This window comes from Amphiura filiformis, chromosome 13 (genome assembly GCF_039555335.1).
Source record: "Amphiura filiformis chromosome 13, Afil_fr2py, whole genome shotgun sequence".
In the NCBI taxonomy this organism is placed as follows: Eukaryota; Metazoa; Echinodermata; class Ophiuroidea; order Amphilepidida; family Amphiuridae; genus Amphiura; species Amphiura filiformis.
In genome coordinates, this window is record NC_092640.1 from 62,503,997 (window position 1) to 62,522,340 (window position 18,344).

General features: G+C 37.2%; 1 protein-coding gene across 1 annotated transcript in view; it reads left to right on the forward strand.

Moving 5' to 3' along the window:
• LOC140168626 (MAP kinase-activating death domain protein-like) overlaps positions 1-18,344 on the forward strand; it is a 135,355-nt gene that overhangs the window by 82,587 nt on the left and 34,424 nt on the right. Inside the window, 7 exon segments of the mRNA XM_072192030.1 lie at positions 2,622-2,648; positions 3,856-4,393; positions 6,442-6,553; positions 8,076-8,253; positions 10,249-10,606; positions 11,432-11,479; positions 17,993-18,064. Of these exon segments, the coding sequence (XP_072048131.1) occupies positions 2,622-2,648; positions 3,856-4,393; positions 6,442-6,553; positions 8,076-8,253; positions 10,249-10,606; positions 11,432-11,479; positions 17,993-18,064 (1,333 nt within the window).

Sequence of the window (18,344 nt, forward strand, 5' to 3'; positions counted from 1 at the left end):
GCAAAATCAACAAAATTGCCACAAAAAGTGGAAATTATTATAACTTTGTTATTTTACCGGGGGGGGGAGGGTTCTGACTTCTGACTAGGGAAATTTGCCACCCCATGCCTCCCCCTCTCCCCACCTGTGAAACTGCCACTGCAACTGAAATTAATATGTACATTTTATATATTTGTCTATTTTGGGGACTGCATGGTCAAAGTTTTTGAAAGATTCAGGATGAAATTGTAATTTGAGATAAACGCTTTATTTTTTATTTCGCATTACATCTTTACAGCAAAACTAACTCAGTATGTTACCACCCTTTAAATATATACAGTACATTATACAGTACATCACACATTCATGTTTGTTGAGAATTCTTAATTCAAGCATATATGTAGTAGACCCGGCTTGGAAAGCTCAAGAGTGTTAGCTGTGAAATCGCCAGGGAAACTTTAGGTAGAGTAAACAGTTGATTTACTAGAATGAGGCCTCCTTGATCTAGATTTGACACCAAACTCAAAATGTGGATCATTGGATATACATTATATATTAAGGACAATCCACAGAGACATAAATAAAAGATGCAGAGTTGGTATAAATACTTTTATTTAGCCAGTTTAAAGTGGAGAGGTGGGTAGGGGAATGTGTGGCAAATTCAATGGTGCAGTAACAGGTTTGTCGGTTTAGATTCGTGGGAGCAAATATCAAGAAAATGGTTTGGAGAAGGAGTACTTTTTCCAAATTTTCATCGTTTTTTAGCAAAATTTGCAACAGAATTTGGAATTTGTCAAATTATTTAATTTTAATTTATCTTTATTTTGAACTGAAATAATTATTCAAAGTCCACAACATTAGTACAGTTTTGGGTCTCTTTTTAGTTAGATTTGATATAATTTCCATCAGGATATGTTTTTTAGAGTCCTAGCCACACATTCCCACCCTAACAAAATCAACAACCCTGGGGTAGAGAAGGGGAATGTGATTAGGTGTATATTTGTGCTGGGGGGATGCTAGGCCAGAATGGAAGATGAAAAGGTTACAGTAGTCCCACAATGGCTTGAATGCAGAATAAAGTATGGCTTGGTTGTTTTAGTGTGCTGATTTGGTTTAGTGTGATTTCAATGTGTGGAGCTACCCATAAGTTGGACATAATCTTAAAATGTGTATAAAATGTATATTTTAATTTTTTTGTTTTTGAGATTGTGTAATCAAATATTTTTGAATTTCATTTAATTAGCTGAGTGAAAATTTTTTAGCAAAATTTGCAACAGAATTTGGAATTTGTCAAATTATTTAATTTTAATTTATCTTTATTTTGAACTGAAATAATTATTCAAAGTCCACAACATTAGTACAATTTTGGGTCTCTTTTTAGTTAGATTTGATATAATTTCCATCAAGATATGTTTTACAGAGTCCTAGCCACACATTCCCACCCTAACAAAATCAACAACCCTGGGGTAGAGAAGGGGAATGTGATTAGGTGTATATTTGTGCTGGGGGGATGCTAGGCCAGAATGGAAGATGAAAAGGTTACAGTAGTCCCACAATGGCTTGAATGCAGAATAAAGTATGGCTTGGTTGTTTTAGTGTGCTGATTTGGTTTAGTGTGATTTCAATGTGTGGAGCTACCCATAAGTTGGACATAATCTTAAAATGTGTATAAAATGTATATTTTAATTTTTTTGTTTTTGAGATTGTGTAATCAAATATTTTTGAATTTCATTTAATTAGCTGAGTGAAAATTGTATTCACACACTCCAAGTTTCCATATTGGCACCTTTTTGATTTCATCGTGTTTTTGCACCGTTCATATCACATGATCATATAAACTGATGGATTCTCTTTGTGGACCACTGGTCAATTGTGGACCACTGGTCAATTGTGGACCACTGGTCAATTGTGGACCACTGGTCAATTGTGGACCACTGGTCAATTGTGGACCACTGGTCAATTGTGGACCACTGGTCAATTGTGGACCACTGGTCAATTGTGGACCACTGGTCAATTGTGGACCACTGGTCAAGTTGCTTTGTAGACCACTGGTCAAGGTGTATCATCCATATCCATATTTGGATTAAATTGTTCTAACTGGGAATAGCTGCCCTTTGTCATACTTGGTGGTTAGTTGGTGAGAAATACACGACCAGATTCCTATTGTGGCTGGTTGCACAGACACATTGATACCAAGGTACTTGCCTGGTACTCTGCAGTACCAGAGGAGTACCAGTGTAGTACCACTGCTGGGGATCCTCAGTAGTAGCTTTGGTACTGTGTAGGTACTCTTGTGTATACCAGTCAGGTACGTTGGTGGTGGTGTACCTGTGCAGGCAACTGTGATAGAATCTTGTAGTGTAAACAGGGCATGAACCATATTGACATAAGACAGCCTTAAAGCAATTAGAACAATTTAATTCTGAGGTACTCAAGTGGAACCCTTAACATGCATGGGAGATTGTCTAAAAAGTGTATCCCCAAGTGACCATGTTTTTTGTCCTTAAGCAGGGCTGAAGTTGTTGTTTGTGGGGGGAGTAGGGGACTTGCAAAGAAGGGAATTGTAGATATATCTGCCCTGTGTAAAGTAAATGTATTAGTGTCATCTCTAAACTATCCCACTTCCGATTGCCTTCTTGCAGCGCCAAGGAAGTACGCCTATTATTAAAGTAAGTAAAAACACACACATCTCAAACCTTAGATATTCAATGTAGTCATTGTAACGGGCCCATATTTGTGGTAATATCACAACTTATGCATTGATATTGTTTTAATCAGTTTTCCCTGTTTTGAAACCACCTCCACATCATTAACACACTTTTTGTCCCATCATTGGTGGGAGAGATATTGAGGGAGGTGTATTGATATTCTGTTTTCCCCTGTTTTGAAAACTCTCTCCACATTATTAAAATTCTTTATGTCCAACCATGGGGAGGAGGGGGGTTTGTGGTATCTTTGGACATGGGTAATGCCATTTCACTTAAGACCAGTGGTCCATGGTATGCCCTATATGTATCTGTGATGTACATGTTGTAAATAGAATGTTGACAGTATAATGAAAATTTTATTAAAATATTTATCATTATTATTATTATTATTATTATCTTAGAATGTACTTTGAGCACCAATTTTGATTTTTTTTCCAAATTGAACTTCATCTCATAACACCTTATTATCGCAGCAATTGATTTCATCAATCAAAAATCTGTCTCAAAGTCCATACAATTAAAATTTGCTTGAACAATTTTCTAAAAACCAATGTTGTCAAGGTATGCCTAAATTAGCAGATATTTTGATTGAATTTTGATGAATTGAAATCATTATGAAACTGAGGTCAATGACTCCCAGGTAGCAACTGTAAAGTCCAAATGGCATGTTGGCGATGCTGTCTGTAACTTATGCTCTTGGAGCATTTATTCTGTAATTGTATTCATTTAATTATGTTTTTATTCAGTTAATGTGTCTATTTATGGAATAAAATTTGACGGTCGTAACACACAGGGGTGTATGTGATGGACAAATTATGTTTCCGAGAAAAACATGTTTGAAGGATCAGTTTCTAATAACGTGCAAAATATTTATTGCGCATTGGGAATCTCAGTTTGATTATTTCTCATGTGCTAGATATAGACTATAATTAATAGATACCTATCAAGTCAAGTAGTTATGCTCCTGGAGCACTCTATGTAGACAATATGTGAAATATGCAAGATAGGTCATGTGACATGCAGGTGATGCATGCAGGTGTTGCAGCGGTCATTTTTGGATATCAATGACCGCCATTGACATTCCCATTGGTTATACAATAATCCGGTATTCTTAAGTTTCTTATTATTTATTTTCTCTATTTATTTCATTTTTTATTTCTCTTGATAGGTCAAAGCAGCTACCTCTGGAGGTGACACAGATGGCGACGCGGAAAGCTTACAATACGACTCAGACACACCTTCCGATAAAGTCAGCTCCATGCGATCCAAGATGGCCGCTCAACTGCCAAATTTTTCCAAGTCATTCGATGATACTGGCTCACGAGCTAGGGAGGAGAGGAAAAGAGACAAGAATAAGAGACAAGATTCCGGACGGACTTCACCTACCTTTCTTGATAAAGTCAATGCACTTTTCCGATCAGATTCCTCAGACTCATCAGCACCGCCCTCCCCCACGAAACCGTCAGCACCCAAGAAACCGTCATTGTTAAAAGGAATAATGGACTTGGCTCTTGAGAGCACGGGGACAATTGCAACTAATTTGAAAGAGCCTTCATCGCCAACGTCAGTTCGTAGTACAATGACTGATAATAGCGGTTATGCTCCCAGTGTTCAATCGGATCCAGGTTTATATAGGAGCAGTAGTGGTGTGTCAAGTATGGGGTTACCAGCCAGGAGGAAAAAGAATAGTTCACCATTCCCAAAAGGTTAGTGGATAGTATACAAATACAACATGGTATAGATAATAGAGCACAGTGTCGTCGCCCCGATATCTTCATGGCAGAAATCGCCATGGTAGATTGAATCCACCGCCACACATGGCCATTATACATATCGACCTGTTAAATATAATAGGCCGAAGAACATCTGACTAAGGCTACTGACAAAAGCCCCGATTAGCTCGGTGACTCACCTCACTGTGTGTCAGTCAAGCATGGTATGCCATAGGTCATATTCTTTTAGACAACCTTCACGATTGGCCTATACACTGCGCTATATAATTCGGCACATATAAATCAGAATTATTGCGGAATTATTGTCAGTTTTGACTCAAGACGCAAGCTACTGTCTCAAAGCGCAAGCTAACGACTATTATATCTGTTCAAAATATATATTCATGTGCAAGGAACCACATCTGGTTTCTTTATACGAAATCATTTACGGGAGATATTCATCATTTTCTAACCCGGTATCCGAAGATTTTCGTCTGATATCAAAATCGTGCATAGCAATTCACGTGTATCGATCCCGTGTATTAATTTTAGTGTCTATGCTGCACCAAATAATTATTAACCAGACGATGTCGGTGTGTAGAGGGAAGTAGTGTAAAATACTGGTCCCGTGGTGTTGGATGATTGAGGCTAAATGTGTAGTGGGGGGAAATAGTCTCAATTATATACCTCATATATAGATTCCTGTCATCTGATTGGTTAAAAGTGCAGTCATTGAATTAGCTATACCCTCCTTTTTAAGAATTACGTAAAAACTGAACTATTCCCGGCAATAGTCTTTTAAAAGACTATTCCCGGAATAGTAATTTTCACATCATCGGCGCTCGCGATGGCGTGTTCGCATTACGCGCGCGATGGCGTGTTCGCATTACGCACGCGGCTCCAACGCGATGCCTGCCAGTTGCGGTGACGCGAATGGTTCATAACGAAACACTTTCTTTGTAAATTTTACCATGACCTATGAACAATAAAATAGGCCTTTTAACCAATCAGATGACAAAAATCTATATTAATTCGGTATATAAAACAAATATTGACTGCTTTATTCGGGACATGGTTAAGATTATAGGCCCAAGGTGATCTCAAAACCATGCTATGACCGGCCGCCTCGGGTCATAGCATGGTTTTGAGATCACCTTGGGCCTATAATATTAACCATGTCCCTCATAGCAGTCAATATTTGTACGGAGGGACCAGTATTTACACCAATCAGATATAAATCATGTTGTATTTGTTTTACTATACATCATAAATATTTTTACTATCCTGTAAAAGCACAGCTAGACATGGTTGCACAGTCTGTGAGTTTGTATAGGTATAACAGTCAACATGGTACAGTAAAAGATTACGGTTGTGGCTTATCTGACTTTATTTGTAGGATATCGTAGTGCACTAAGTGTACCAAACTTTGTTTTTCATATATATTATGTCAAATGAGATGTTGGGATTACCTAATAAATAATCAGACTCATACTGTGATTTCCAGCTGTTCCAGTTGAAATCCATACACTCCTTGTGGAAGACATGGCCTTATAATCACAGGGAGTGTAGATTTCAAATGGAGTCACCCATTCAGGTAATCTCATTTGAAAATCACACTCCCTGTGTGGAAGGATAAAGGTTATGTCATCCGTAGAGGGTGTATGGATTTCAACTGGAATAGCTCAACCCAAACTGGAGCAATGGGCTATTCCATTTAAAATCCACACTAACCTCTGTGGAAGATTTTGGAAATATCTTTCACACAGAGAGTACGAATTACAAATGGAATTGAACATTAACCAACTCTATTTGAAACTCACCCTCCCTCTGTGGAAGATTCATGTAGAATCTTTCTCAGAGGGTATCATAATTATGAAAATCTTCTACAGGGATAGTGTGGACTTAAAATGGAATAGCCCAATTGAGCTCAAAACTAAAGAGTAAGAATGTTTATGGGCCTCAATGTGAGGTAGAACATACCATGTATTACAATAGAACCATTCACACACCTTTAACCGCTCATTAAATTTGTTTGCTTATAGACACAAGGAGGTCATTGGTTGAGAGGTCGTCACTTATTCGCCACCATTCCACCACAAAACCACGAGACCCGGATCGGCGGAAGCAATCAATTACAGACGAGAGGCCTAACAGGTATATGTAGGTTATCTACCCAATTCTAGATGGTATAGGAATACTAGTAATAGTTATGCTGCGCTACCTGATGGGGGATTGATCAGAACTTATCCCGGCTGTGCTGGGCTCTTGCGAATTAGGCCGATTAGCATACTGTTGTAGAAGTGTATCCCCTTAGTGTTAGGTATTGTTGAGGTCTTTGATGATGGAATGCTGAATGTCACTAACAGTTTCACAGCATGAAATGTTTGTTAGTTAGTCAATAGGTTGTAACCTTAACCTCCCTGAAACCTACAAATCCTCTTAGCATGTTTCTATTGAGACTGTTTCTACTGAGAATGTTTCTACTTAGACTGTTTCTACAGAGACTGTATCTACTGAGACTGTTTCTACTGAGACTGTTTCTACAGTTAATGTTTACCGTGTTGGACCAGCATTTATCAGTTATCAGCACACCAAAATGAAATCTTTGAATATGCTTCTACATGTGTTACATGTAAGCATATAGTATACCAGTAAATGCTTTCAGTAGAAACAGCTTGGAACCGTTGTTTATGATTAGTATGACAACCATTAGTTAATAGATGAGATGACATGTAAAGCTATAGGTGAGGATGACGTCGCAACTGACAAACGCTGTTGAAAACTCTGTCGCGTGCCAGTGAAAACAAGCTGTGTCTTATGGGTAAATAATGACTACACGCAGTGCACTGGAATTGCGCTTCATATCAACGCAATGCGTTGTTAAGCCAACTAAACCTTTAGCAAATGCAGTGCTTAGATGTCCATTCCATTACAACCAATGAAGTGGTCATATGCTATTACCTAAATCATGTCAACAGGCCAATTCATGGCATAGTATGCAAATACTGCAGTTGCCTCATCTATTGGGCTGTTCCAGTTGAAATCCATATACCCTATGGAAGAAATTACCTTAATCTTCCACGCACAGGCTGTGAATTTCAAATGGGGTTGCATGAATGGGTGACTCCATTTGAAATCTGTACCCCTGTGTTGGAGAATAAGGTCATGCCGTCCATAAGGAGTATATGGATTTTAACTGCAGTAGCCCACTGTCAATTTGGCCCTGTGTGTATTTGACTCTTATGGATGAAAAAGAAGAATCGCATTCTTCAATTTGTAAGCAATATACTTCCCTTCCTCCTCCTCCCTCCCTCCTCCTCCTCCCTCCCTCCCCCTCCCTCCCTCCCTCCCTCCCTCCCTCCAAACTTTCTATTAAGTTCTGATCAAACTCTAGACCTATTGCATATGCATGACTGTTGTTAGTATTAAATGTTCCTTGTTTCTGTCTTTATGCTAAATATAAATAACCCAATAATGTATTAAATGATCTTCGTTAGTAATTTATTTTAAATTGTCATAAACTTTTGTAGTGACCCATCAGCCCTTTTTTGCATGAGATTCAGCATGGATAAATATTGTCCTCGATTAACAAGTTAACTCGCTGTGAGATCAGTAGGGTCATTTATTATGTTACCATACTTTTTTATACTCTTTCGGTTGTTTTATCCAACTCCAGTGAGGACCAGCAGTTTCTCAAGGAGATCACACGAGGAGTGATGGAAGGCAATAACGTCGGATGGCTTAATTGGTCCCGTCTCAAGAAACTGATGCAGAATGAGAATCTTCGAGCCCAGGTTATCAGTCAACTCATGCCGCAGGAGAGCACGGTGACGGAGGATTATATCGAAGACACGGTGAGAAACTAAACACAGACATGCATATACACGGTGACAACTCTCTAGTCCGAAAGTTCCCTAGTCCGAAAGTTCCCTAGTCTGAAGGCTCCTTAGTCCGAAGGTTCGCTAGCCCGAACACATAGTTTACCATTCGCTAGTCCGAATTATGAAAAAGGTTCGCTAGTCTGAATATTGGGTTCTCTAATCCGAATATAGAACAAGGCTCACTAACCCTAGCCCTAAACCCTAACCATAAACCTTAACCCTAACCCTAAACCCTAACCCTAACACTAACCCTTATTCTATATTTGGACTAGAGAACCTTCATACTAAAGAACCTTTGGACTAAAGAGAAGTCACACATATACACACACGAACAAAAATACACATATATGTTACATGTTGAATTTCTCTCTTGAAAAAGGACAGGAGAATAGAGTAAAAGAGGGGGGCAAGAGAGTGGAGAGAACACTTTGATGGACTCATGTCTAGGAGGGCACAGGATTATATTGAAAACATGGTGAGAAATGGACAGGGACACAATGCAAATACATGCAAAATTTATTGAGATCTGACATAAAATCAGATCTCAATAAATTTAAAAATTTCTCTCCTGAGAGACTGACAGAGGCAGAAAGAAACAAAGCATCTAATGATAATTGAATACCTGAGTGGAAGAAGGGCCCAACTCCATCAAAACTGTTTTTGAGATATTAAGAAAAAACTTAATATTTGGAAAAGTTTTATAGACAGAATGTTTTCATCTTCAGAGGACCTTTAATACATGAACATACAATACTACATACATTCGAAATTAAATATGATGTTTCCATGGCAACGGTACAGGTCTTAATACAAGCTGGAGTTGGGCCCTTCTTCCACTAATATACTGCAAGTGCCAGTTCCGTGAGCAGATATGGTATAAATAGCCACAGAAATTTGATAATTATCCATTAATTGCACAAGTAGAAGCATGTAATATGTTAGCAAGAAAGTTTATTGTAGTGAAAAGCAGATTTCATGGGTGAACAAATTTTCTCTTATATTCCAATATTTGTGGAAGAAGGGCCCAACTCCATGGAGTTGGGCCTTTCTTCCATAAAACCATGATTAAGTGTACATGGAAGACTATTTGGAGAGTGGATTTTGACTCATCTTTCACACACAAGGAAGAACAGTCTGTTGGCAATAGAATGTTGGGTCAAACTCATTTTTGTAAAAAATTGGAGTTGGGCCCTTCTTCCACTCAGGTATTCAATTTATTTTGTGGCCTTAATTAATTTTTGTAAGGTTCACAATGTCGTGGCATAGATAGTCAGGATTTTCCAAGAGGGGAAAAGGGTGATTTTTAAGGGGGCCAGTATCCCACATGAGTTCCCAGATGTGTCTCATGGTCATGGAAGAACTGAGGATTACTTGTATTATCCATTATTAAATGAGTAAAGTAAACCCAGGTTAAAGGAAAAATAAAATAAACAAGGGGGCGTAACATGCCCCACAGGGAGGGAGGTGCCCTCCCTGCATGTGAAAATACATTTCTTCTGTGTATATGTATAGTATGTGTGTTTGTATAGTATGTGTGTTCCCTGTTGATTATAGGGTTTCCTGTTCATATTCTCCTCTCTCACAAATGGGCAATTCCAGTTGATATCCTGACACCCCCTATGGAAGACATGACCTTAATCCTCCACACAGGGAGTGTGAATTTCACCATTTGAAGCCTACACCCCTGTGTGAGAGATCTCCCATAGGGTGTTTGCATTTCAACTGGAATTATAGCCTAATGCCGACTCTCTCTCTCTCTTAATCATACCATAGGAAGATATATTACCAGATAGGCATCTGTCTTGATCATCTGTATTTCCCTCACCCCAAGCATGTAGGCTACTTGCTGTATTTGTTAGATATTGGTGTAACTTTTAAGTTGCACCAATAAACAGCTCTTTTCAGAGCCACCAGTCTTCTAATTATGTTTATTCACTTCTGTTTCTCATTCTATATACATGTAAACAGCAAGTAAGCAAAGCAGTCTACAAGGGTCTGGTCTCCGTGCTGAAAGCCGTCATCGCCGGTCTGGAGCATTCCTACGAGTTCCACACAGTAGGCGGAATGGCCAGCGCCTTTGCCGTCCTCGAGTTGGCGCACACCCACTACTTTGGCAAGGAGCCCGACAAAGGTGGTACAGATTCATCAGCCTCCTCATCCCATGGAGAGAACAAGCCAAGAAGTGGTGTAGGTTTTGAGGGGGGTCTGAATCCAAGCCCATCGGAAGAAGGGGCGGGGTCCTCGGAGTATCTGCAACCTGGTGGTGGTGGTGGGGTGCCGCATGAAACTCATAGTCTTAATGAAGATAACTTTATCGCAGCCATAGGTGAGAACTGTTACATGGAGGAAAATACAACAGGACCTTGATACTCAGACATACAACAGGGATTACAGGGATTAAAATAATCTAAAATTTAATTTATTATGTTCTTGATATAAGATTTTAGAACCATTTTGAAGTGTTAATCAAAACAAGATCTGAACAAGAAACCATACAATCATATACACACCCAACTACATCTACCTTAAGCTTAAAAAGTTACCTTTTCCAGTGAATGAAGAGGCTGTGATGGCGTCACAAGCTACGTCGCTGCTCTATTCAGACTCTGAAAAGGTAACTTTTTAAGCTTATGTCAATTTGACAAGAGTCCAATATCAGTCACATGATTCACATACCACAAACACACATGCCTCCACAAACCTATTACATATGTTGGGAAGGTTTTCTGTGTTGAAAACAATGATTATCAAAGATTTAAGTTTCACATTTTCAAGGATTTTTTCCTCAATATTGCAGGATATTTGGCAATACCTACTTACATCTATGGATGATTTTAGTCCAAAAATATCTTTTATACTTGACTTAATATAGAATAAAATTCTTGCAGTAAGCAATCTAAAGATCAATTCTATTTATATGAAACAGTCAACAAAACCCACAGCTTAATATCTGTTTGGTCCCATAGTAATATGTATCATCTACATAACATCAAATTAAAAGACAAAGACAATTTATAGCATTTAAAATATATATAAATAATTTTCATTTTAGATCTGCTTAAAGAAATGCATAAACCAAATTAAGGTACTAACATTTTTGAGAATTTTTTGAAGAAATGTTTTTGCTTTTTTATTTTTCTATTTTACAAAGTACTAAGCATAGCAAATTTAAGGGATTTACTCATGAATTTTGCCAAAGGTACAATCCGTTTATGACCGTCCGTACTAGATAGAACGACAAATGCAGCCGTGATTGTGAAACAAATACTGTATATCATCAAATATATATTAACATATATAATAATAACTGACAACATGCATGGGGCTTGTTTTACTTATTCTTTTGCACATTTTATACGCTTTTTTTTTACTAACGCAGCTTGAATATTTGTGGTTTTTTATTAATTTTTTTTATCTCTACGAATTTGCACACGCTCTACACTACGTTTTGCACGGAGAAGAGAGTAAGCGTTTCTAGTTTATTTTTTGTCTGGTTTTATGTTGATACAGTATTTATTATTAGATATATACAGGAATGAACTGCTATGCTTGGAAATGAATGTTTGATGTTGTTTGTCATTGTTTGTTCTTTTATCAATATTTGCAAACTTGGAGAATGGTATAGAATGGTTTGATTTTGTGGGTTATGTCAATGTTTAATTGAACTAATTAAGTTGATATAATCAGATTGAAGCATACATTATTTAGAAGAATGTGATAACAATATTGAAATGGATGATCTATGTTACACACATTGCTAGCATGATTAAGAAAAAAGTTTACAAATTTGACTTGAAAAGTACTGCCATGGTTGATCCACTTCATGATATATGCAATGTGGGTGTTTTGTGGGGGTGTGTGGGTAAGGTGTGAGTACCTGTAAGTCTGAGTGCATGTATGCATGAAAGTGAATTGTTACGACCTTGGCAAATACAAAATTCATGAATGGAGTTTATCATAGGGTATGAAATGAAAGAAACAACACTCTAGTCATGAATATGATTAATGTGAACAAAAACTGTCATATAAATATATTGAAAATAATATGGAAAATGAAATGAATCTAATTGAGGGATTGCAATTTGTTAAATGTCTTACACCAATCCACCGTTATACTTGGACTTTTCAAAATGGCAGGCGAGCTATCACTGATCCTGATGATGTTTAGGAGAGCTTGTCAGCTTGGGGAGTGGTTTAAATGATATTGAACATCCTTGAGTTGCATAAATTGTAGGTGAGCTACTCACCACTCTCCTGAGGGTTTTGGAAAACTGTCAGAGAGTGGGGTTAAATAATATTAAAGCTCATTGAGTATTCCAAATTACAGGTGAACTACACACCACTTTCTTGACAATGTTCAGGAGAGCTGCCAGGGGAGTGATTTTAATGACTTTTGAAAATAGCAGGTAATCTATATCACTCTCCTGGGTGAGTGATCACTCACTCTCACCTCAAAAGTCGAAGCATGCACATTTGAACTTTTGCTGCAAAATTCCTTCAAAATTAGATCCTGGCAGAGTAATTTCAATTGCTTATCAACATGGGCACTACTGTCTTTCTTAGAATGCCTCTGATTGGTTAATTACATGATATAATCTTCTGAGTAACCAATCAAAATCGAGCTTGTAGATCACTTTTAAGCATAACCTTCAGTACTACAAGGTATTCATACCACATCTCTGACTGGCTCAATATATGATATAGGCGTCTTTATAACCAATCAAAATAGTTCTTAGAGGGGACCATGGTATTGGCAAATTGCAATCTCTGAATTTTACTTTAGTCCATTTGACTTCCTCGAGACGGTAGCATCTGTGTATGTGATACACGATGTGTCTGTGGGGCACAGTCACAGATGTACAGCCTTTGATCAATACTTGTCTATCACATTCTTCTCCAAGATCTCTCTCATCTATACCATTCTCACTGTGAGCATGAACTTGATAAAAAACTTGTCGAAAGTAGAGTATAGTATAGTAACTACATATAGCTCATCAACCCTACCACTACCACTACCACCACCACCACCACCATCAGTGCTTCCATGACGACCACTGTAAGTGTTATATAGTGATGATGAAATACATTGAGTGATACCCTTTGTTATATGATGGTCCATTTACATGTCCTTTCCAAAAGTTTATGGTAAACACAACTGTTATGGTAATCTGAAAGTGATATGATTTGTATTGTAGGAAATGTGTATGGAGGAATGATTGGTTGGTATGTAAATGAGTCTGTGGAAGTCGGGCTGTTCCTTTGTAATCAATACACCCCTGTGGAAGACATTGCCTTAATCTTCCACACAGAGAGTGTGCATTTCAAATGGGGTTATCTGAATGGGCGACTCGTTTTGAAATCTACACCCCCTCTGTGACAGACTAAGGTTGTGTTTTCTATAGGGGATGTATGGATTTCAACTGGGATAGCCAGTTGTAATGATCCCCTGGTATGTTATGATTGTAGCAAATTTGATTGCTGGACAAAACAAGAGAATATTTTGTATATCTTTGTGTGTGAGGGGTGTGTATTTATTGGGTGTGGGGTGTTTATGTGCACATAAAATTAAATATGTTTGTGTGTGGGGGTGTTTGGGGTGGATGTGTGTGGTTTGAAAGGGGGTGTATGTGGGTTATGAGTTTGTGTGCAATGGTCTGTATATGTACACATGTTGCCCCTTGTTTGTGTTTCATCTTAGTCAGAAAACAATGTAGTCACCCAATGTACATGTACACACAATATGATAATGTAAAATTGGGAATCGGCAAACTCCTGAAAACGATTACAAGGTAAGTGTGGGTGTACCCCTCCATTCCAAAAAAGTTTTACCCCGTACCCTACTGCCCTAAAATGTTACCACATACCTCACTGGCTTGTTTGTTCCATGGTGATTAACATATATTAAATTAGGTATTGTTAGGAAAGTACATTTTGTTTAAGAGTTGGTCAAAATGATAAATTTGTCTTTGAAATTAAAGGTGGATGTCAATTTGCATCTACCATGTAGTCACCTCTGGGTCACTTATGGTGCAGAGTTTCATTATTTGAACTCTGAACAGTTTGATATGATAGATAAGCTAGAGTACATCTGCAGGAACTCCAGACCTGTGGTACACCATGCAGACCTGTGGTACACCACTGTGGAGATACAAGGGTTCTGCAGAGTCTTGAGAGGTACATCATAGCTATTCCATGGTAGCACGGTACCCTATGATGATAGGATTTTGGTTGTGTATGGAAGGCTTGAAACTTACAATCATTAAACATGTTAGGATATCGCTATTTGTTAAAAGGGTGTATCTTTGAAGGAAAAACAAAGAGGATACCCCTTTTTGCCCAATTTTATCATGACCATGCTCCGTACACGAGCTATTAATTATTAGTAGCTCGATGCTCGTGATAATATACAAGGTGACAAGCGCTTTCAAATGACGGTCTTACACATGCTATGGACAGATTTATCATTTTTGACAAATTCACCGTATAATCATTATGTATTGTTTATTGTGTGGCATCTTTTCTGTAGAGATGACATGCTCATTACAGCTGTGCTGTCAACTGAAACACCCTTTCCTTGTTGTTTTTTTTAAAGTAACAATGTCGCTACAGAAAAGAGGCTCTAAATATTGTGACATGTGTATACATAAATTGCATGATCTGTAGTAACTTAGCACTTGTAAAAGGTAACATGAAATTTGTATACATGTAGGAATAAATGTGATCAATTGCTGTATGTGCATATATAGATAAGTCAATAGATATTATAAGATAGGTAGATTTTGTCAGAATGCCGAATAGCGATTTGTCCGTTTGCTAAAATCATGTTACATGAATTACCTTGAATTAGAGTTTGTATGGCTTATAAGTGGTGAAAACTATTCGGTTGATGTTAATTTGCGCATAAAGTGAGCTGCACATGGCAGCTTACAGGGCCAGTTAACGGTGCAGTGCTGCACCGTCTTATCCCTGTCTCAAGAGAATTCATGCATAACATGATTTTTTAAAACAGACAAAAATCGCTATTCGGCACTCGACTAAACTCACAATGATGAACTAGTATGCTAATAAAAATTAGGCCAGTATTCTTAATGTAGTAGCAGCACTTTATATATGTATACATGTAGTTCTAATTTAAGTTCTTTTGTATTGAAAGCGATTGCAAGTTTGAGGTTTCTTAGAAGTTTGAATACTAAATTAACCCAAATATTGATTTTTACCATAAGATTTGTATGCTCTTAAAGGCCATTTCATGATAAATGTAAAATATTACTGAATCTTCTTAACCAGTTATAATGACAAAAAACAAAGCAGCTGGGCCTGTAATTTACCAAGATGTTTTTGTGTAGAAAAACTTAGCAAAATAACTCTGGGACACTCCATACCTTTCGGGTTAGGATTAAGGGTAGGGTTATGGTAAGCGTTAGTATTATTTGCCCTGAACCCTGTGAGCGCTACTGCCTTTCTTACAGTACATCTGATTGGTTAATTACATAATATAATCATCTAAGTAACCAATCATAATCAAGCTTTTTAGATCTGTGGTAATTTTAAGCTTAATAATCTTCTTCAGGCCTACTGACTATTCTTAATATATCTCTGATTGGCTCATTACACGATACAGCCCTCTTCTTACCCAATCAAAATAGTTCTTTAAGGTCGATAATTCTGTTGGGAGTGTCCAACGGGTTCAAATGTGGGGGAGAATTATCAAATTGAACCAGTTATTTATGGTGAAACTCACAGTAATTTTGCAAAGCATATCACTATGTGCTAGATTTATATTTGATAAAGAGGTCCCTAGATACACCCTAATCATGTCTAAGGCTAGACAGGTCTGACTTTCATGCAATGTGGGAATTGAATGGGGAGGTTAAGCTTTTAATATGGTGTAATAAAACAAGAGATGTTGACTTAAATAGGGAGGTGTACTATATCTTTCCACCCACAGATCTCTGACTTAAAGAAAACACTCACCTTTTAAGGTGCATTTTTTTTAATGGTTTTGTGGAATTGTTAAACAAATTTGTGTAAGTTTTTCAATCCGCCTTTTGCCCAACTATAGTAATTATTCATGCATTTGATACTGTGCAGTGAGGGACCTTCATCATTTTGCAATGAAATAAATTTGGTCATTGGGCAAGAAAAACCTGTGTCACTGGCCCCTGAACATGTAAAAGCAAAACTTTCCTTGTACCCAATTGGCAGTTTTGTTTAATACATGTTCAAGGGCCATTTAGATAGGAGGTTTTTCCATAGGAAGTTAGGCCTTTAAGGAAATGTATCCATTTTGAGAAATTAAATGTCACAAAAATTGCAACCCTAAAATTTCATTCTGCAAAAAGATTGCTTAACAGTATACTTGTAACAACAAAATGTATTTACTGTAGTGATGGCCTCGAGCATACAAATTTATTTTCACTATATATAAGATACTCTTGAAAAGCACTCTTCTAGTCAGTAGATTCAAAATGATTATAAATAGCAACTTTCCTTTTATCCAAGAAAATTTATTTTCCTATATATATCATACTCTTGAAAAGCTCTCTTTTTGTCTATAGATTTAAAATTATTATAAATAGCATTGTTTTAAAAATGGTTTTTAGCTCATGGGTAATAAAGATTTCCTTGCTTTTGTGTTCGCTAATGGAAAAATATTAACCCATGTGGTATATATAAATATAAAGTCGGCTTAGTGCTGATACTTTCAATTACATGTATTTATAATTTTGAGTTCTTGTGAGTTGTAGGGAACTTCAATAAATGTAGTGTATGAAGATAGAAATACTCAAAATATGAGGTTAAGTTTTTAATTGATAGCTCAGGTTATGATATGTACTATAGTTTAAGTAAGTTAGGTTTGTGAATTCAGAAAATGATGCTAAGGTAAGAGTAATATAAGGTTTGACCTACAATGAATTTAACCCCATGGGCACTACCACCTTTCTTACATTGCATCTGATTGGGTAATTACACGATGTAATCATCTGAATAACCAATCAAACTAGAGCTTTCGGACATCGTAGCAATGTAAAGTTTATTCATTTCAACCCTACTCACCAATCTTGCCACATCTCTGATTGGCTAAATTCATAATATAGCCCTCTTTGTAACCAATCAAAGAAGGTTGTAGAGGCAGATAATTTGGCCGGTAGTGCCCATGGGATTAAAAGAATGTTGTCATGTAATTTATACTACTCAAAGAATTAAAAGGATCAGGAATTGACAACCCAGATTTGCATTCTTCCTTTGTCTATTCTCACGATGCTGACCAAAGTGTTTTTAATGTCATGGGAATTCGGAGCTCTGTAGTGCAACTGTTCCGTTACCTGAATGACATGATACTCGTATGATTTACAATGTCAGTAAATATGTCTGGTCCTTTAAATCTTTTGAGTAGTGTAGTACATAATATTTGATTATTATTTAAGTTAACTAAATGTACATTGCAAAATGTAGAATTGGAAGGGTTATTCAAAAAATGAGGTATTTTGTTCTTGAAAATCTTGTTTGCAAAAATTTCACAAAGCCAAATATATGCAAATGATACCAAATCAAAAAATACTGAACAAAAGTACACAAGAGCAAATTAGTGTCTTACTAGCCTCAAAACGTTTTGAATGACCCTTGTTGCATAGTTCCTTACAGGTATTTAAAATTGCAGTTATTTTGCAGGGATATATTTTGAGTATTCTTTACTTACTTGGTTTTGTAGGTTGGGGCAAGCGAGATTCCATAGCTGTCAGCACTACCAGCAGTACAAGCACAGAGGAAGGGGGAACAAGAGGTAAGATCATAACCTTTGACCTACAATGACCTAAGGTTACATTAATTAACACACCGGTTATATCATACAAGTCACCATAATACATATCAGAGGTGTGAACCTGACACTATGCATTGGTTAGCCTCAAGTGTGGTAGTGATGTAGGAGCATATTTTGCTAGGCACAGTATCAAATCACACAGGTAAAGTTACTAGTATTGCAACCGTGAAAAGGCATTGACATCACAACCGAACTTGAGGTGAACCAAAGAATACAAGAAATGTATGCATGGGACTACATG